Source organism: Brachycentrus maculatus, unplaced genomic scaffold (assembly GCF_059751285.1).
Source record: "Brachycentrus maculatus isolate JH-2025_06_01 unplaced genomic scaffold, ASM5975128v1 h1tg000139l, whole genome shotgun sequence".
NCBI lineage: Eukaryota > Metazoa > Arthropoda > Insecta > Trichoptera > Brachycentridae > Brachycentrus > Brachycentrus maculatus.
In genome coordinates, this window is record NW_028280892.1 from 2,200,027 (window position 1) to 2,223,215 (window position 23,189).

Consider the following 23,189-nt stretch of genomic DNA (forward strand, 5'->3'; position numbering starts at 1 on the left):
ACATTTTAGGGTGGAGCTCGGCTGTAAATAACTATAATTAATTACAATTCAAAACACCCAATTAACTGAGCAATTACTTTCACGTGTTTTAATTTATAAACAATTACCGCAGAAAAACGCAATCACACACTCTTTGAATATAAACAAAAAGTGCGAACGAGCGAGAATTTCGTATAGGAACGCGCGTCGAGCCGAGAACTGAATACGGTTTTGTACTTTTGTATTAAAATATAGTTTTAAAATACTAGAATAAATTAATAAATTGTCAAGGTGAACGATTAAATGGGTTAACTGTATGAACACGTTTCGAAGTGTTAAAATAAATAAGTGAGAATTTCCAACTCTTTTGGTCCGTTGGTTCTTAAATTTAATTAAGTGAGAATTTGCAACTCTCTTGGCTCTTAAATTAAAGAAGTGAGAACTTTTTATATCACTCTGGACAAGAAGCGCATGGCTGATCATCTTGCCTTCATGCAGTTAACGATCAAGATAACTCTGCATCGCTACAATGCAGTGGCCTATGCACCATTGGGTGCGAATAAGGGTAAAAAGAAAAAAAATCTTATAGCTATTAAAAATACAGAAAAATGTTCTTCCTATTCATCATTGCATTAATTTGTATACAATCGTAAAAAGAGCTCAATCGTAGAGTAAAAATAAGCAAAAATGGGCGTGATAAAAAACATCGTAAAATCAGCAGAATGTGAACAAGTCTCTTCTATCTAATTATGTATAATTTGTGCATGTATGCTCAAAACAGTTTGTCATTTTAAGTAACTAATTGTGATGTAGCGTGTTTGTACACTCCCCTCTTGATTATTCTAGCTTATCTTTCAATCGAGACGTGAAGAAAGGAAAATAAGTCATATTCAAAAAAAGTGTATACTATAAAAATAACAATAACAAAGCAATTTGTTATGGAAGGGTAGATATGCAAAATACTTTTTTTAAAGCAGAAAAGAGAAAAAAATCAGGTCTCACAATATATTAAGGTTCCACTGTACATTTCATTAAATTTATTTATTCTACCAGAAAATGGTTTATTCATCCTACTGATGACATATCGCTCACTCCTTTCAACAACGCCATATATAAAAAAACTTGATTTTTCAGGAGATCATTTTAAAAGTTTAAAAGTAAAATAAATGCATGAAAAATAAATATGAAGACACTTATTAAATTTTTTTACTGTGCGGCAGAACTTTTTAGGTAAAACCTGAATGTTTTTTCTCCATTTGAAAAATATTTAGTATTTTTAAAAAAATAATTAAACGATGCCTTTTCTTCAAAATTCTAAAACAACACTTTCTGCCCTGTAGCGGGTAAATATTAAGTTAAAAATATGCTGCTTATGCTGGGATATAATCTCACCGAAAACCAATTCCAATAAGTGTTTCAAAAATGTGCATTGTGCAGACAACACGTCTGGCTTCTCGCGCAACCGGTCGCGTTTTTTGAATTTGTAAATTGATATCTCCCCCTTACTGTTACAAATATTTGTGCCTCAAAGAGTTCAATTTTAAAACAACTACAAAAAATTGATTTTGACCACATTATTTTTCGTACTATTTGTCGTAACCGGTTGGAAAAATAGTATTAAAAAGTGGTTTGGTTAAAAGTTGCTGTTTTATTATTTTTACAAAGTTATAAACTATAAAATGTGCCACAAAGTATGGGCCTAAAACGTGAATTCAACTAGTAACATTTGCACAATCACACCCAGAAAAATAAACAACAAACTCACGACAAAAGCGCATACAAATTATGACAATATACGAACAAAAAAAATCCGTCGGGATAATGTAATTAGACCTTGTGGGATCGAATTACAAAATGCAGTTTCATCAAGTACGAGGAAACTGGTTGCCGATTTCGTATCGGAATCGCGAGCTGGATATCGACTTTCGCTTGCGGTATGGTCTTGTAATGGTAGCCGATCGAAAATATTCAGCTTTGGTTAGCACCTGTCAGCTTTAGACTAACCCACCTTGTCCGCGGTCGTTGATTCCCAATATTTTCAACATACACGCTCCAGTATTGGCCGGTTCCATATCCAATTACAAAAAATAAATATCTATGATTAAGTCTCAAAATTTCGCAAAATGAAGAGAGCAAGAATTTTACAATTAACAGATATCAAAACATGATGCTGTGATTTTTTTGAATTACCTAACGTCTAAGTTACTCTGACATCTAGCTACGGCTTATGCAACACCGCTTATCATGGACCTACATAAGCTTCAACTTTATAAGTTTTATAGCCTATGCCGAATTGTGAGTTGATTTACTATTTATGTTTTAAATAATTACAATTTCATGAAATATCAAAGTGAACATTTTATATCTTTCTTTTTTCACATGCAACGAAATGTGCCCAATAAACGTGACGCGTCCTTGAAATTTCATTATCAAATTTCGTCCAATTATCGAATCCTCGCCTTGGATTACACTTTTAAAAAATTACATAGCGCCATTTCCTTAAAACACTAACTGAAGGACACTTATATTTTCACATTCACGCTATCTTTCATATTTAAAATCAATTCGCCGCCTAAGAAGTTTCACTTCAATAAAAATAATGGATAAAGAGCAAAGCGAAAGCAGCGCGTCAACTGTCCAGCGCGGTCATTACCCAAAATGGCCAGAACGCGATGATCATATTTTCCGGTGTAATGGATTTGAATACACTCGAGTATGTGCCGTGTATAGTAGTGTACAATGCATACATCATGTATGCCTGTAACGGGTGTTGACTCCGCCGGCGAACAAATCTCGCACGTAAAAGGCTAAAATTATACACCCATGTGTGTATTGTACGCGCGCTGCGCGTATTCTTCAGTTGGCCCAACGGATTCGGATATAGACGAAATGTGGAGGTCCTCACCAGAAGGTAACATTTTCAATATTGCACAAAAAATCCTTTAAATGCAAATCTGCTCTGTTTACTGTATTCTATCGAAATCTTAATTAAAGTTGCGATAAAACGTGACCAATCCTGTGTTAAACTAATATGAAATCGTTAAATCGCACCAAAACGTAAAAAAATTACAAGCTAGAATTCCTGATTACTTAAAGCCATTTATAATGGAAATGTAACGTTTTGGTGAGGACTAGATTCAACTGCGCATACATCTGGAGTTGTGTCTAAATGATCTAAACAAATCTAAGACCAACGACTTTTTCTGAAGAAGTCGTTCCTTGATTGTATCGCCCGTCGAGGTTGAGATTCCAAGATAAAGCCCTCAGCTTCCACGATTAATATGTTTTGTGATAGTACTGCGAGACGCAATTAAAGTGAACAAGGAACATGATATCGAGTAAGTGCAGTCAAGGATTTTTGCCCGCAAGTTTACACAATGTCATATCCTGTATTATATGAACATACGTGACTACGAACTACATAAAATGAGTAAATAGTATTACTTATCAGAATGAGTAAAAAATATCATGGATACATATACGCCGAGAACTCACATCTGAAAGAACGTGTCAATTAAAGGATACACGCAAGATTCGAAATTTGAGTGGTGTCAATTTGTCAATTAATGGTGAAGGTTACACTTAGGCCAGCCTAAGACAGATCGCAAGCCCTGTAAATACCCAGACACCGATATTATTCTTCACATGCACGTGTTACACGACGTGTGTCAGGTTGTGCTCCCGTGGCTATTGTCGCGGACTCTTGAGTCAGAGTTTCTGGGTTCGAACCCACTCTACCACAATTTGATACATATTTCTAATAATGAGCCGCTTAGGCTCACAAAAATACTTTGAAAGTGAAGTATTTTTGTAAATAATGAAAAAGGAGAACGAAACACCAGTCCAAATTCTCTATAACAGTGACGCACTCGCTCGCAAACGAAGTCACATCCTTGGAGGACCTCTACTGGACTCCGAGAAGGTGAAGCTCTTACCACCAGGTAGGTCGTGAGTTACATGACTCATGTAGGTCCTTGAGAGTGAGCTTTGATATAGAGGGAGGTCACAATATACCTAATATAGTCGCAGTGACATAAGGGATGCAAGATCCCTTGACGTCATATTAAAAGAATGTAATAATAATAAAAACACAAAAATTACTCTTTTTATAAATAACAAAAATACATACAAAGTGATCACTTAACCAAGTCTATGGTATGGTGGTTGTAAGCCCTAAAAATGCCCAGACTTCCATATTCTTCTTCATCTATGTGGAGATGTCAAAAATATAGATTATTTTTATGAATCATTCGAAATGAGACGGCTCTACCGGTGGAATGCGAAGTCACTCTGGCACATTCCTGTTTTTATTCTTCTTTCTTTTCTTTAATTAGCGTGAACCGGTTTAGAGCTTTGCCAAATATTGTGCTAACCGATAAACGTAAACAGCCGCCATTAAAAGTTCCACTCTCGGACCGATACAGCATAACGGCATTAAATATCTGAAGACCTAACACGCAGATAATAAGCGTAACGTTATCCGCAATCGTTTGGCTTCACACGGCCGAAATTTTACAAGTTATCGAGAGAAATATAGTTAAATATTTGCACAACTAAAAAAATGTCTTCTTTCTCTCTTACAAAATTGTATTTTTATACAAATGTCAGATTGTAGTAATCTTATTTTAATGACCTGATCTAATGTGTAAAGGCAACTGGCCGTAACTCAAGTTGCGGCTGTTTGTCGTAACACGACTCAAAGCATTCTTATAACGCGGCTGTCCAAATTCAAAACACAGTAAGGGACAATTTTTTTGTAGTACCTTTTTTTTGCATTTTGGATGAAGTAGATTCTACTTAGTCCAAAAATGCAAATAAAAACGTACTACAAAAAAATGTCCCTTACTGTGTTTTAAGTTTGGACAGCCGAACTGCCCTCTATCATACAGCACATTCAGGCAGTCAGTACACCGAGCCGTGCGCTCCATCCATAGTTTCGGATGCTCGGTCAGTCTCCACCTTCAGATTAGCTCGTTATGAACTTCAGGAAGAGATGAATAGTGAAATGACGCATTCGATCACGTTCCAAGCGAACAGACTCAATTGTTATTCACGCAATGGTAGCGGACATGAATTAGTATGTGGAACATTCATAATGCCAGTGACAATACTTGTAGCACACATTCTAATAATATAACACACGTATTTACATATCTCCATATCCAACACGTGATAATCACGAACGTGCGTACGAAGGAACACAATCCTGAATAGAAACGTGGGACAGGGCTGGGTATTGATAAGGACGGATAAATTATAGATATAAAACATTATACGGATTAATAAAAATCCAGGTACAACGACATAAAAGTGTCGGGTTGCGGTTCCGTGTTTAGAGTCGCGGACTCTTAACCTTTCCGGGAGTACAAAAATTGATGTCTGACTGTCTCTGGGGAGTGGGTTATTTTTACATGAAAAAAATTTATTTTCATTAAAATGATGTAATATGAAGATGGAAATTATTTTAAAAATGTTTTTTTCAAAAACACCTATTCGAAATATTTTTCAATTATGACAAAATTACACATAAATATCCACAGATGTCATAGCTATACAAGTTACATCATACTGATAACTCACTAAAATAACTCATTACACAAACTAACATTACTAATAAAACTAACCCCACTAACGGGAATTCTAACACTTGAAAGTCAAATGTAAAAAGTGTAAATAAAAAATAACTCGACACTGGCTATAACACCCAAGATGGGTGAAAAGCCATTAAAAAGAAGAATACTAACTGACAGACAGACTTCAACGTTCATTAACGTCCATACTCTTTTAAGGAAAATTCGCACCGACGTTCATTTACGTCCATACTCCCGGACTGGTTAATGCAACAAATTTTGCTGACGACTAAGTCAACTCAATGATAAATTAATGAGTAAAACACAGCTGATTGAATCCTGCAGTGAGTAGTTATTAACTTGACCTCAAATGACTGTAAATGACAAATCGTTACACACATCAAATGCATTCATGTGCACAGAGGAAATACTGCATTTATACAAACAAAGAATGACACCAAACTATTTGCATGAATAAAAATGTAAATATAATTTTTTGACATCTCAACATAGATAAATAAGAATATGGAAGTCAGGGCATTTTTAGGGCTTACGACCGTCACTGGCTGGTTTAAGCGATCGCTTTACACACGTGCGGCATTCACCAATTCTACCCATGATTGAAAACCGCACTACTCAAATTTTTGGAACTTGTAAATAAGTATATTGTTCAAATACCAAGCATAGTGCTTGAATTCAATAGAATTTCACTAGACATCTATGGCGAGATGAGAGAACCTTTTTATTAATCAGAAACTCGATCCATTGTATGCGAGGTCCGAATGCTGGATTATATTCACACACTCGAGAAATGATGGGAATTTTTTTTTTAAATATATGTATGTATATATATATATATATATATATATATATATATATATATATATATATATATATATATATATATATATATATATATATATATATATATATATATATATATATATATATATATATATATATATATATATATATATATATATATATATATATATATATATATATATATATATATATATATATATATATATATATATATATATATATATATATATATATATATATATATATATATATATATATATATATATATATATATATATATATATATATATATATATATATATATATATATATATATATATATATATATATATATATATATATATATATATATATATATATATATATATATATATATATATATATATATATATATATATATATATATATATATATATATATATATATATATATATATATATATATATATATATATATATATATATATATATATATATATATATATATATATATATATATATATATATATATATATATATATATATATATATATATATATATATATATATATATATATATATATATATATATATATATATATATATATATATATATATATATATATATATATATATATATATATATATATATATATATATATATATATATATATATATATATATATATATATATATATATATATATATATATATATATATATATATATATATATATATATATATATATATATATATATATATATATATATATATATATATATATATATATATATATATATATATATATATATATATATATATATATATATATATATATATATATATATATATATATATATATATATATATATATATATATATATATATATATATATATATATATATATATATATATATATATATATATATATATATATATATATATATATATATATATATATATATATATATATATATATATATATATATATATATATATATATATATATATATATATATATATATATATATATATATATATATATATATATATATATATATATATATATATTACTTTTAGTTTATAATTTGACCAGTTAATTTATTTACAACATTTTGAGTGTGTCCAAATACTTACTACTAATCATAAGTCTGGATTATCTCAACTTAGGAGTTATTTTTTAATTATTTTTTGACATCTCAACATAGATGAAGAAGAATATGGAAGTCTGGACTAGACTAGAGTCGAGATGTTAATAAACAACGTGAAATATACATGCTGCACAAAAAGACGGAGGTAGGTTTTATAGCTAATAAAAGATCATTAAAATTTGCCCATTTAAAAAACATGATTTAGAGAATGTCAGTATATAATTTCTCATATCATAGGCTCGCAAAAAATCTAGAATATGGCACTCAACTTTCTACGTGTCGATTAAGTGTTCTTTTGATATCATTAAGTCGATCTCAGAATGTTGGCTTTTCGCGAGGTAACTCTTGTGCTTGATAATTTGTAATGTGTGTCAAGCTTTTAAAATTTCGTTTTCTTTCCATTAGGCTGAAACGCGAATGCTTACGTGGACAGCTGGAAGAGAAAAAATAAAGAGTTTAAATATCTGCGAAGGCAGTCCTTTGTGATCCAAAAATGCCAGTCAAGCTTAGAAGAAAAGTCTACCAAACAACTGTCAGACTCGCACTCCTCTATGGCTCCGAATGCCGAACGATGTATAACACATACTCTAGGCAAATAGAAACTGCTGAAATGCGAATGCTTAGATGATCAGCTGTAGTGTTCCTTAGAGACAAAATAAAGAGTTCACGCATTCGTGTAAGCCATCAATAGAAAGGCAGAGGAAAGGCAATTGAGATGGTTTGGGCACATAGGACGCAGAGCACCTGAACATATTGTGAACCAGGCGATCGTCGTGGATTTTCCTAGAAAGACATCTAGAGGAAGATCAAAAATTCATGGATGCTACAGAAATATAATGTGAGTCGAAGGTATGGCCTTCGTGACGTTGTGTATGATAGAGGAACCTACAACTTGAGGATGAGGAGAGTTGATCCCAACAGACTAAAAAGACGATAAATTGGGATGGAAGGCCAGGAAGAAGATCAACCAAAAACAGACTAGTGATATTGGTCAAAACGTTTGATACTATACATAACTCTTTGCAATCAGAGGGTAGATAGTACATGAACATTAAAAAAAACATAAATAACAAATTGATAATATAAGATAAATTGATGAAGGAAGGCTTAGGAAAAAGGGAATTTAGAGAAGGAGGTAGAGGAAATAACTAAGGGATTAGGGATATATAGACGGGTTCCAATTTTTTTGGTGAATGTTACACATGCATAAAGTAATCATTTGAACCAGCCCATTCAGATCTTTAGCCCTGTAAACTTCCAGACTTCCATATTCTCATTCATCTACGCTGAGATATCAGTATATAAAGTGATGTATATCAACATCGTACGAGCGTGCATGACCGCCGAGCTGTTTTTTTAAATGTTTATTTTTCTAGCAATTTGCATAGCAAAACAATAAAAAACCAAATAGAAAAGAAAGACGTCATGCATTATATAAAAACTCTTACATAAGTATTATATTATTGGAGTGAAATTGTTTACTTTTTCTTCTCTCTACGCTCGGTTAGACAATAAATATGGCGTTTTTAATTTTTCAAATTTTGTTATACATATTTTAGCCTACAACTGTTTACTAACATAATAAATCTAAGAAATTTCTAATAAAATTCATTTTTAATTGGATATCTATCAAAGTAAATTATGAACAGGCATTGAATACTGTAATTATCACCTAAATATCGAAAAATCTTTATGTATTATATTAGAATGTAGCGGTAAATATTTTTTATTTGTATTGCATTGTAGATGTATTAATTTGAGATGAAACATCTATTGTTTTTATACGAAATAAAATGGAAATCTGAGAATCCCAGGGCTTACGACCTTCCAAAGTTGTATCAGTAAAGTATCGGGTTTTTTGAGGTCTTATAAATATTTACAACATTTTGAGTGTGTCCAAATACTTGTTCACAAAATCTGGATTATCTCCAATTACAGGAGTTATTTTCATATTATTTTTTGACATCTCATCAAAGATGAAGAAGAATATGGAAGTCTGGGCATTTACGGGGCTGACGACCGTCATATGAAAATGGTATTTTCTGGCGTTTCTCATGTGTGTGATTATAATCCAGGATTCGGATCTCACATACTAATATAAGAGTTTCTGCTTAATAAAAAAGCTTCTTTACATCTCACCAATATATGTCTCTAGTGAAGTTTTAGTGATTCAAGAACAAGGTTTCTAAATTGGTTCATATATATGGAACTTCCAAGAATTTGAGTAGTGTGGTTGTCAATAATGGGTAGAATTGGTGAATGTTACATGTGTGTAAGTGATCACTTAAACCAGCCTATGACGGTCGTCAGCCCCGTAAATGCCCAGACTTCCATATTCTTCTTCATCTTTGATGAGATGTCAAAAAAAAATCTTATAAATATTAATTTATTTATTTATTTACCGTTTCTTAAACACAAATACAATATACATTTATTTACATGTACTTGTATATAAGAAAAAAGTGTTATTTAACATTTTTTTTATTTGTGTCGGGTTGTGGTCCCGTGTTTAGTGTCGCGCACTCTTGAGTCAGAGTTTCTCGGTTCGAACCCACTCTACCACAATTTGATACCTATTTCTAATAATGAGCCGCATAGGCCCACATAAAAAGTATGAAATTGAAATATTTTTATAAATAATAAAACCACAAATACTGATACACCTACAATACTGACATATCATCCGTAGTGTATGAATCCTGCGTTTGATATTGTTGATTTGATATTTTACTAAAATATAAACTGTAGGAAGTACGGAAGAGATAAATTACTTTAGTAAGGAAGAAATTAAGGTTTAAACTTTAAATATTTAATAAAACGAAAAACGGACACCGCTATACGTCTCTGTGATGTCATTCGTTACCAACATACGAAAACAACGTTTTTACGAAGGCAATTTTGCAGAAGAAAATGATGAATGAAAAAATTGAGTATATCGGCTGTTATAAACACGAAACGAGTCTTACACAATCCTTTATAGGTGGAGTATGTTAAATTAGATATTCTTCCCGAGTGATAATACCCTATTCATAAATTGTTTTTAGCTAAAAATGAATTCAATGACTAATTAAAATGAATATAAAATGATAATACTCAAGTTAAGTTCTGCAAAATATGCGAGCATCGATGTCGCCGTGAAAGTCAGGCGGGATGATGAAAATTATAAACGTTTTCGCTATTTCAAAGTCCATTAAACCATAGTGGTTTCGCCTACTAGTATTTAGTACTTCATTCAGAATACTCTACATCTGCGACAATAGTGAACTACGATATAGTTTTTTTTTTAAATATGAAAATATAGTAGTATTAGAAATAGAAAAAGTAATTATTATTTATCAGTAATAATAATAGAGTACATCTCTAAAGATGACAAGGTTCTAGTCAAACCCGGCTGGAGGAAAGTACCAAAAAAGAATGGTTAAAAACAAAATTTTAGTTTAAATTTATGAAATAATAATTTTTGTTACATAAAAAAGCGACCACAGAAATTTTACTTAAGTCTACAGTTTACCTGATGAGGGAATGATTATTCCGAAATCAGCAGTCGTCAACTACATTCTTAAAGTGGTATTACACAAAGTGAACGATGAATGATACGGAGAGTGTTATATAATCATACCACAAAGTTAACGATGCTTTTAAAATACAAATAACTATATACTTAAGTATAATGTATGTATGAAGGCGTGTTGAAACTATGTTTTTTTTTTTAAATAAAAAGGTCGTGATTTAGTAAGGATTAATGCATTTTTGAAGGCGTGTATAAACAACGTTTTTTTTTAATTAAAAGTTTATAATTTAATAAGACTTTGCGAAGGCGCATATTCAAAATGTTTTTTTTATAAAAAAGGGTGAATTCATTTATGCAGGCACGATGACACTGTTTTTTTTAAGTTAAAAAGTTCGTGATTTAGAAAGGGATAGTGCATTTATGAAGGCACGTTGAAACTACGTTTTTTGTGATTTAGTTAAGGGTAACGCATTTATGAAGGCATATTCAAACTATGTTAAAACTATGTTTTAAACTATAGGTCAATTTATGAAGGCACGATGTAACTGTAACGAAGGATGTTTAAATTAAAAAGACAGTTTTTAATTAATGTTTTACTTAGTAAATACCACTATTTCTTAAAAATCTACTGTGACGTGTGTCGATGCATTCCGCATCATTTTCAAATACCTTGTGCTAATGAAAATGATGCGGAATGCATCGAATCACGTGTCACAGTAGATTTTAAGAAATAGTGGTACTTACCAAGTAAAACATTAATTTAAAATGGATAGATTTTACCACAAAGTGACTGCCGAATCAATTAGTGAAATTAAAAAGTTAGTGATTTAGTAATGGAGTGTGTTGCCGTTTGCCGTCACAGTGCCGCCCGGGCGTGAATGAAGTATACCCGCGCGGTTCGGTATGCAGGCAGCAGTTAGGACTCGGCTGATTGAGCAGCTGGAAACAGTTTCAATTTCCTCATTTTCTCCGAACGCTTCGGGAGGTACGAGCGTGTGGCGGAAATGCGCTCGCAGGAGGAGACCCAACTGACCGTATTATTGCTAGCTGCGGCGGCAGGGCGTCTCCGTACGGCTATTACGGGCGATACGTAATGTAATAATCGACCGGGTAATACTCGACCGGGTAATACTCGACCGAGTAATAATCGACCGAGTATTGGTCAACTAATCAACCAGCCGCAGGGAAGGGTGAGAGACATAACCGACTCACAAAGTCTTTCTTTCAGTGATCATTACTTACTTATAACCCTTATCCGCACCCAGTGGTGCATAGGGCACTGCATCGAATTGACGCAGTGTTATCTTGATCATTACTTACACGAAGGCAAGGTGATCACTCTTGCGCTTCAGGGTAATATTAAATAAATATTACAAAGTAAAATCACTAATATTTATTTTCACCCCCCCCCCCGGGGAATCGAACCCGGGACCTCCAGCACGGTAGCTAAACACGCTAACCATTACACCACGGAGGCGGACATTATCATTACACGTTCATTCATTATTCAGTGATCATTGTACGTTCTATATCATTATGCTACATAAGGACCGCCAGTCCATTTAATCATCACATTCGTTTGAAAATGCCATAACTAGGCGAAACAATTATCACAGTATGAATTTTTATGTGTTTTTTTTTAATAAAATACAACTCAGTAGACTCAAAAAATCTTTGTTTGAAATATTATAAAAATGAATACATAATTTTATTATATTTTAATAATGATTCACTGTTTTAACTTTATATTCCGTTTATTTAATGTGTTTATTATTATTATCCAAAGTTTAATAACATTAATTAACTATCCTAACTTAACAAGTTATACTAAGTATATATTATTAAATTAAAACCAATATTTTTAACTTTTCCACTTTATTTTTATTTGACCAGTGACCGGGTTTCGTCGTTACCGACATCATCAGACTGGTGATGATGTCGGTAACGACGAAACCCGGTCGCTGGTCAAATAAAAATAAAGTGGAAAGGCTAAAAATATTGGTTTAAATCTAATTGGGTTTAATAAATTAAAGTGTTTTTTTTTTCACTCTAATATTTATTCAATATTACACTGGACTGGTACCTGAAGTGGAGGGCTGATCACCTTTCCTTCATGTGTAATCGATCGAGATAACACTGCGTTTATATGAAGCAGTGCCCTATGCACCATTGGGGTGCGGTAAGGGATTTATTTATTATTATTAATCTAATAATATATTAAAATGCAATTCCATCACGAAGTGTCAGTGGATAGTATAAATCTACTGTATAAGTACTTAAACTATGTAGTATATTTTGTACAAATTTTCTACGGCCGTTAATATAAAAAAAATATTATGATATTTTTTTCGTTAATTAAATAAATATAATTCATAGCATTATGTAATTGGATAATACAAGATTATGTACCTACTGTATAGTTTTATCAATACAACTCAATATGAACGGCTGATTCAACGCAGTAATGATAATAAACTATGGAAACAATGGAAAATTCTTATTCAAAGGAGTTGTATTATACATCCGTCTATATCCATTGTCTGGGCATGCAGACAGACTACTGATTGACGATCTTCAACGATTGTTGGCGACTAGTACTTCCAAAAAAGATTAAAATAAACTCCCAAGATTTTAGTTTTATTAATATAGTGTAAATCTTGTAAATTTCAAAGCAAACACGAACTTCACTCGTGAGTTATTTATTTAAAAGACTCTTTAATAGATTTATATTATCCACTGACACTTCGTGATGGAATTGCATTTTTAATTTATTATTAGATTAAAACCAATATTTTTAGCTTTTCCACTTTTTTTATTTGACCAGCGACCGGGTTTCGTCGTTACCGACATCATCAGACTGGTGAGAGGCTATACAAATTCTTATGTTATATATAAAAGAAGGCAGGAGTTGATAACCATGATTTGATATAATTTTATTGAGAAATTAATTTAATTTGAGTGAATTAAAGTATTGTATGATATTAAAATTTTTTTTTTTTTGTATTGTAAGCACGATTTTATATAAAGATCTTTATATAAAATCGTGCTTTCAATACAAAAAAACCTTTATAAAAAATATTTTTAATATCATACAATACTTAAATTCACTCAAATTAAATTAATTTCTTAATAAAATTATATCAAATCATGGTTATCAACTCCTGCCTTCTTTTATATATAACATAACAATTTGTATAGCCTCTCACCAGTCTGATGATGTCGGTGACGACGAAACCCGGTCGCTGGTCAAATAAAAAAAGTGGAAAAGCTAAAAATATTGGTTTTAATCTAATAATAAATTTAAAAGACTCGTATCATCAGGTGTCGCTGGTAGCGGAAGTGTCATCGCTGAAGTTCCGCGATCACGTTTTAATTAAAACTGTCAATGAATAAGACACACTGTCAATCTTGACAATGGTGTCAGGACCCCATTCCGTATGATAATAAACTGTTTTCGATTTGGAATAAATATGGTATTTAGACACACACCTACAAAGAAAACGTTTTTTTATGATTATCTTCAGACGCATATCTATCCAAAATATCAATTCAATCATTTATAAGTTCTTTGTCCGCCTCCGTAGTGTAATGGTCAGCACGCTCGGTTACCGTTCTGGAGGTCCCGGGTTCGATTCCCAGGGGGGGGGGCAAACAAATATAAGTAATTTTTTCACTCTGATATTTATTCAATAATACCCTGGACTGGTACCTGAAGCGGAGGGCTGATCACCTTTCCTTCATGTGTAAACGATCAAGATAACACTGTGTTTATATGAAGCAGTGCCCTATGCACCATTTGGGTGCGGATAAGGGTTTCATTTCATTTTATATGACGCAGTGCCCTATTCACCATTGGGGTGCGAATAACGGTTTATTATTATTTTATTATTAATTTTAGCTGCCGACATTTAAAAGTGGGATCGTAGTAGAATTTTCACCAAAAAAAGTAGACATTGGATTATTTTCCACACTTCAAAATGAATAAAGGATTTTGACATCTCAACATAGATGAAGAAGAGAATGGAATTTTAAAGGGTCCCTTACGTCAGGATTAAAGAATGCAATTCCAGTCGTTTCAGACACTATCTTGACAGTTTGAGTTTTGAGTGCATTAAAAAAATATTGAAAAAAAAACATTACGAACGAGGCTGCGTTCGCTTTAGGTTTTTTGCCACACGGGTCCTGACCGTTCAGGGCGGGCAGGATACAGATGTTAGGGCTCGACTCAACTCATTTTTCTAATGCTGTATATGTAAAAAGCTAAAACGGGTTTCGTGAGTTCGTGAATATCACTCTTTTTATAACTTCTTTTTAATACATATTATTCTCAAAAAAAAAAACTCTGTTCGGCAAAAAAATTACGTCACTTCTCTTAGCAAAAAAAAACGCGATGAGTTTAATACATTCTGCAAGATCGGGCTGAAATGTGTCACGTGATATCTACAATTTATGCGTAGAGATTGTACGGAAAGCTAATATTTACATAGTGGCATATAGATATGCATAACATTAGTACGCTATAAAATGCTACATTAAATATTAACCCCTTGCTATCCGCATTAAAATATTATATAAAAAAATCTCATACAAAATATCAATTCTTTGAATTGATTGGAAAAGATTGAAAAACAGAAAATTACAATTATTTAGTTTTTTGGTATATTGGAAGGTTTCAAGTATGTATAAAGTAAAGATATTAAAAATCACATATTAAGATGGGATCGAAAACCGTAGTCACGAAAAACGCGAGTTTCATGCGAACACTGTTTCGAGTTTGATAAATATATTTAGAAGTTTCGAGAATTTGAGTAGTGTGGCTATTTCTAGTAATGAGCCGAGTATTTGGACACACTCAAAATGTCATAAAAAAAATCATGCAGTATGTTTCCTTGAAAATTTATTGTCTAAAAGAGATCTAGTGAATGGATTGCGAATTCGACGGGTTGGTTTCATTATTTTATATTTAAAAAAAGGTTACGGTTCAAAAGTGTTAAACGGTCGTTATTAACGGAAATCGGCTTTCAAATCCACAGAGAACACTCTGTACACAACAGAGTGTGTATACGTCAGATTCATGGCAATCTAACACTTGGGCACAGCTACCCGAAGGTTGACCGCTAAGGTGACTAGTCGAAATACTTGATCTGTTTGATCAATCAATTCTCTAGTCTCTCTCTCTGCCTCCGCGCTTTCGGCTGACCCAAATATCAAGAAACAAAGCCAAGTACGAAGCGATCGCGCCGGCACAATTGGTAAATCAATGATTTGCTAAATTATTACTTGGCAAGATGATGAATGTGAAAAAATGAAGATACCAGGAACGGAAGCAAAACAGAGGATATCGTGGATCGCGTGGCGTGACTCATAAGGCACTGGGCAGGACATATTGCAAGACAGGACCCCACGAGATGGATCCCAACTTTCTTTAGTATAGAGACCTTGGGAGAACAAAAGAGGCGTCGGAAGACCCCAAGAGTTAGTCAGACGACATGGTCGCTGTGGGGAGTAGAAACTGTTTTTTATTTTATATGGGAATTGCATTTAATATTTCGTAGCTTATTAGTACAAGGTTTAAAGATCATTAAGTGGATTTTTGTTTCTTCTAACTAAATAAATATGTCATATTATTTTTTTTGTTGACATCTTTCATATGAAAAATACTCCTATAAGTACCTAATTGGAGATAATCCAGATTTGTGAACAAGTGGACACACTCAAAATGTTGTAAATAAATATGTTTTTATTTGAATCTGTGTTGGAAACAGTAGTGATAATCTAGTGTGGGCCAATCGTGAACTTCTTAGTATTTGCTCATTGCTGGGAGGAAACCACGTAAAACTCCTCGGTAGAAACTGGCTGCAAGCAGCAACCGACCGAAAGAAATGGATAGATACGGAAGAGGCCTATACCCAGCAGTGGAGGACAGAGGGCTTATGAAGAAGATGAATGAGTAATAATCATAAAAGGCAAAAAAGAAGGTCGGCGATAGAAGACAGGTCTCCTTGCTCGGGAATAAACGAGATAGGACGGGGATCAGGACCGTCGAGGCTCTGTTTAGAGCTGCCAAAGACGAGGACAATCACTCTCAAGTGACAGTCGTGACACAGACAGAAGAAATGGATGGCAAATGTGTACATGTGGCCGAATGCGAGGTGGTCGCGATAAAAGCGATAAGTATCGCGCGTTATCAAATCGATTCAAAACGGATTCCGGCAGGCAATTGTTGCAATATCTCGACAATTTCTCGCCGATATTGGGCAATGACACGATAGTGAAATTAAAAAAATACGGTGAAATGTGAAAATATGACGAATTTACGTGGAATTACGATTTGATTTAGTGTTATTTTATAAAATCTTATCTTATCGCATAAAAATAGACGGTCTGCTTCAAGGAGTCGCTAGTGTTTCGAGCAATTACGCGTGACATCATCGCAACACTCCGGTATGAATATTGTGATTTGAATAATATTTACTGGTAAAATTGAATATTTAAACCGAACACTGATGTTTAGAGTCTATTAAACTGTAATTTACCATTTTAAAAACAAATAAAAAATGACAATTGTTTCGCCTTGTTATGGAATTTTCATACTACTTAAAAATGAGAGTTTGATTTTAATATTTCATATATAAATTGAAACGGAGTTCTACAAATTATACGCCAAATCTATAAATAATATTTACTGGGTCGAGAAATGATAGTATATTATTTGGAGAAATAAAATAACATGGTTTTTTGATCCACTTACTTTTATACCTAAAAACCAACAAGTTATGAAACAAACTCTGAGGAAGGCAACAGGTTGTTGCCGAAACTAATTGGTTTTTAATAATAAAAGGGAGTGCATCAAAGAACAAAGTTATTTTATTTCTCCAGATAATATATTACAATGATCCACAAAGTTAGTGCTTTAGATATGCAAAATCTGAAATGACGGTATCTACCTTGGTTTTCTCTCTCTTGCTGCTGCGCAGGATGATGCCGTCGTTCTCCACGTAGTCGGGCACTTCCTTCCTGTTGGAGAAGTTGAACACCATCGTGTTCTCCTGCTGCCAGTGCGGCTTGCGGCCGCCGCCGCCCCGCGGGCCCGCGAGCCCGTTGCTCGCCGCCCGCTTCACTTCACCACCACTCACTAGCGCGTCCCGGCCGGGCGGGATGGCGCCGCGCACTCGCGTCGCGTCCTCCTTGTCCGGCATGCTCGCCCGGGACCTGCGCGTGTTGATCAGGTTCTTCTCTATCTCCCGGCTGGTCAGCGGCGGCGACGGGGACGCGTAGTGGACCAGCGCCGGGCTGCTCTCCGGGTCCACGCGCGCGCTCACGCCCAGCTTCTCCTTGCTCAGCGCGAACAGCACGGTTGCCTCGGCACGCGAGACAAAGGCGGGCGTGGGTGACACGAAGCCAGGACTAAGAATGTCCGGCACTCCGATCTCGACCTCCGCGGGTCGCACTTTCTCGGTTGATTTGGCGCCGGGCAAATAGGATTTGTCGCAGCCGCTGTCGCCGTTGTGGCCGCCGAACGCGTACTGCGTCGTTGTCCCCGCGCGCGATATGTTCTCCAGCGCGGATTTGCCGACGGCCTTGGCGGCCGGCGCCGGGTCCTCTCCGTTCACTTCGAACGCGGCTTCGTCCTCCGACGAGGAGTCGCTCGTGTTTCGTTCGTCCGCGCTCGACGACTCGGAGTCGGAGCGTCGATTCGCGGGGACCGCGGCGCCCCGGTACGGGGTGGGGGGCGCTATGAGCGATATCTCGGTGGCGGCGGGAGGGTGCACCGTTTCGGGGTCCGGGGTGGACGAGCGCGCGAAGGGCGCGACCGCTCCGTTCCTCTCGGCGGGGGGCCTCTCCGCGCCGGGGGACTCCGGCGGACTGGAGCGCGGAGACGGGACCGGAGACCGAGAGGCGGACAACTCGGTTTCCCGGATGAAGTGGAATTCTTTATTCGTGACGGGCGCGGTATTTATCTGAGCTAGGATGACCGGGTGCCGGCTGACGTACACCGGGCTCAGGGACCGGTCGCGCGGGTCCGCGTCCTTCTGTAGGGGAAGCTTCTTGGGGGAGGGCGGCGGGCGCGCCAGCAGGGACGGGGTGGTCTGCGTGGCCGCGGTGGCGGGGCGCCGGTCGGGCGACAGCAGCGGGCCCCGCGGGGGTATCGCCGGACGAGGGCCCCCGTTAGCCACGCGAGGCTTCCCGGCCGAGAAGTTCTTGACCTTGTCGGCGACCTGGCCGGTCGGAGCGGGCGTCTTGGTCCGCTTGGCGGGGTGGCCCTCGAAGATCTTGAGCGCGTGCTTGACGAGGTCCGGCGGCGGGCGCTCCGCCTCCTTGAGCAGCGGCTGCGGGCGCCTGGGGCGCTGCGCGGGCGGTGCGGGCGGCGGGGTGGCGGGTGGCGCGGGCGGCGGTGACGCGGGCGGCGCGGGCGGCGGGGACGCGGGCGGGGACGCGGGCGGCGAGGCGGGCGGCGAGGGCGGGTCCTCGCGGCGCGCGAGCGCGTCCACGGAGCGCGCGCGCTTGACGGCGTCGGGCGCGCGCGCGGGCTGGCGGTAGCGCGCGGGGCGGCGCGGCGGCGGCGGCTCGTCCAGGCCGTGCTCCAGGCTGGCGGCCCTGCGCAGGCCGGGCAGCGCGGGCCGCGCGCGCGCGCTCGCCTCGCGCAGCGTCAGCGACAGGTAGCGCGACTTGAGCTTCTTCACGATGCCGGGCCCGTAGGTGAGCTCCTCGGGCGCGTCGGGCGGCTCGGGCAGGCAGTAGTGCGCGGGCGCCTGCAGCAGCATGTCGGCGGGAGCGCGGCGCGCGGCGGACTGAGCGGGCCCCGCGCGCCTCCTGCGGAGCAGCTCCCTCTTCCACTGCGGCACCCCCTCCTCGCCCGCCTCCATGCCTCGCCCCCCGCCTGCCTCCGACCTGCACACACAACAACGGTTTATGACCCCGCGCTCCTCTGCCGATTAAACATATTTCGAGTTCGGAATGAAGTTCATTATTCCCGAACGGTAAAAAATGTACGTATCGGTTCTCGTCATCTCTACTACTGTATCTGCAGCTTATCGAGGGAGATAACCGACATCATTCGACATCGCGCAAAAAAACCTTCGATATGCAAGATTCAAGGCTAGAGACATAACAAACTAATATGATACATTTAAATATCGAAAAAAAATAGAAATAATAATTTAGAAGATTTTTTTGCGCGACGACGAAAAGAAAAAAAAGTAAAAAATAGCTAAATAAAAAAAATAAATAAAACACGACTAGTTTCGAAAATTACACATGTTCCCATCAACAGGTGGAAATACGAACTCTTCACCTGTTGCTGAGAAAATATATATGTAGCTGTCTAAAACTAATCTCATACATAAGTGTTTTCTTTTTATATTTAAATTATACATAAAGAAAACAAAAAACGACTTTATAGCTTTTTCACTTTTAATAATAAAAGTGGGAAGTAAAAATTGCACAGTCGTTGTTTTATTACATAAAATGCAGTTCTAACGAGAAATGTCAGTACAAAACTTTATAATCGAATGGTGCACAAAGTCATACAATAATACAAAAATACAAACAGTTTGTATTTTCGCCATTTATTCCACAAAGTTATTACAAAATCAATAAATACGGTATATCTAGGTCTCAAATATGTAAAGTTATTTCATTTTATAAAGTTTACTCAAATATGTACTTAGAAAGATAAACTAAAAACTTAATAACTCTGTCCATCACGCCGAGAACGCCACACCGATCTGACTTAGTATGCAATCTTCGCCTCTTTCACATTCATGCATCTCCTCACACATATACAGCGATTATTCCGACTCCTGATTTGACCACATTCAAGTTTTTTTTTAAATATTTGATCGTGCCAAGTTTTCCTCGGCCATTCTCTGCTTCTATTACCAACTACATTCACCACATAAATTGGTTTCATAACATATGATAACATATGACGTAATTATATTTTTTGCATAAAATAGCGTATTTGGATTGTTTTTTTTATTATTTGAAATAAATATATGGTTTTGAGTAAACAATTATAAAATTATTGTGTCAATACATATTATTAAAAATTTAAATTACAATATGTATTTAAAAAAAATGTGCGTGGAAAGATGTCTAGCCCCTAACGCGGCCGGTCGCTTTCTGAATTTGATCACTAGATCTCAGCCTTAATATAAAGTTGCACAGAACAATCGTAATAATATAATATTATATGAAGATAACGAAAAATTCTCACGATAAACGAAGGACCTGGGAAGTCTGTTTGTTTCGATTCAATAGAAAATGTACTAGTATTTCAAAAATATTAATAATATACTTATACAGAGTCAGTCATGTTTCAAAACTGGCAATTCACATATCGCTCACTCCTTTCAATAACGTCATAAGTATATCAAAAAACATGATTTTTAGGAGATTTTTAAAGTGTAAAAATAAAATAAAATGTAATAAAAATAAATATCAAGCCACTTATTTAACTTTTTACTGTGCAACAGATCTTTTTAGGTAAAACCTGAAGGTTTTTTCTCCATTCGAAAAATATTTAGTATTTTTAAAAAAAATTATAAAACAATACCATTTCTTCAAAATACAAAAACAACTCTTTCTGCGCTGTAGCGGGTAAATATTAAGTTAAAAATATGCATCTTTTGTTGGGATATAGTACATTTTCTGGGCATCCGAAAACTTGCACAACTGTGAATTGACGATTTTTGATATATGACGTTGTTTAAAGGAGTGAGCGATATATAAAAAAACTAGATTTTTTAGGAGATCAATTTTAAAGTTTAAGAATATTATAAAATGTGTTAAAAATAAATATCAAGCTACTTATTGAACTTTTTACTGTGCAACAGATCTTTTTAGGTAAAACCTGAATGTTTTTTCTCCATTCCAAAAATATTTAGTATGTTAAAAAAAATTTAAACAATGCCATTTCTTCAAAATGAAAAAAAACAACACTTTCTACCCTGTAGCGGGTAAATATTAAGATAAACATATGCCGCTTTTGCTCGAATATAGTACCTTTTCTTGGCATTCCGAAAATATGTTGGTACAACTGAAAATTAACGATTTTTGATATATGACGTTGTTGAAAGGAGTGAGCGATATATGGCTAGCTCTTACGATAACCCCCAAAACTGTAAAACAATAAAAAAATCGTTATCGAATACGGATAACAGAAGGTAAGGAGGTATTCCTACCACGTAATTCAACAAAGTGAAATTACGACGAAAGGATGTGTCGTAACTATCACCAAAGCATCGATAAATTAAACGTTAGAAGCGACAACGTGTACCGAATACACAGTAGACCGTAGCCTAAAGGTTTATGCAATACACACCAGTCTGTCTTTGCAAATATTCTTCTGTCAGAGAGAATAGAACGCCACACCAGTCTACTTTGCAAATATTCTTCGCCTCTTTCACATCCAAGCATCTCTTCATACATACCCGGCGATTATTTCGACTCCTGACCCGACCGCTTTGATATTATTATATTTATTTGACATACGTGATCAGCCCAAGTTTCCTCGGTCTTCTTCTGGTGCTTTTTCTTACTACATTAGCATCATAAATTTGTTTTACCGTTCTTACCCCACTCAATCGCTCCGTACGTCCAAACAATGTCAACACACCTTTCTTAGTTTTATTGCTCATTTCAGCTTTGCGTTCCATCCTCATTTCACCATTCGAACACCTATTTGAACATTGAACATGGTTTTGCCGTATACTCGTCTGAGGGGTCACATTTCGAGTGCATTTAGTCTTCTTCCATACTTCTATTGCTAACTCCACGCTTTACTTACATACATTTGGGTTGGAATTTACTTCGTAAATATGATTTTATAACAATTTATTTAAAATACATATTTTTTAATGAAAATATTTACCTAACTAACGAGTAATTTGCAGCTAGTTGAACGGGTTAAAGATCTGAAAAAAAGTTAATTGAAAGAATGTGAATATTTTCTAAAAAAAAAAGAGTAATAGAATTTAGAAAAAAAAAGTGAACAAAACGCAAAAAATATTACGTGACTATGTTACTATTCATCTTTGGAAAAAATAGTTGTATAATGCAAAGATAATGTATTCGTAATTGTATATTATCATGTTTCCAGACTTCTTGTTCTATTATTAGTCATTGAACATATTTAAATAATAATAACAACAAAAAACTAAAGAAAAAAGG

The 23,189-nt window shown here is 35.6% G+C and overlaps 1 protein-coding gene across 1 annotated transcript in view; it reads right to left on the reverse strand.

Annotated features, from left to right (window-relative positions):
* LOC148309138 (uncharacterized) overlaps positions 1-22,904 on the reverse strand; it is a 74,121-nt gene extending 51,217 nt beyond the window's left edge. Inside the window, exons 1-2 of the mRNA XM_088260589.1 lie at positions 22,891-22,904; positions 17,963-19,907 (exon numbers count right to left, since the gene is read on the reverse strand). Of these exons, the coding sequence (XP_088116715.1) occupies positions 17,963-19,882 (1,920 nt within the window). The 5' untranslated portion in view covers positions 19,883-19,907; positions 22,891-22,904. The remainder of the gene's footprint in view (positions 1-17,962; positions 19,908-22,890) is intronic.
* Positions 22,905-23,189: the final 285 nt, after the last annotated feature.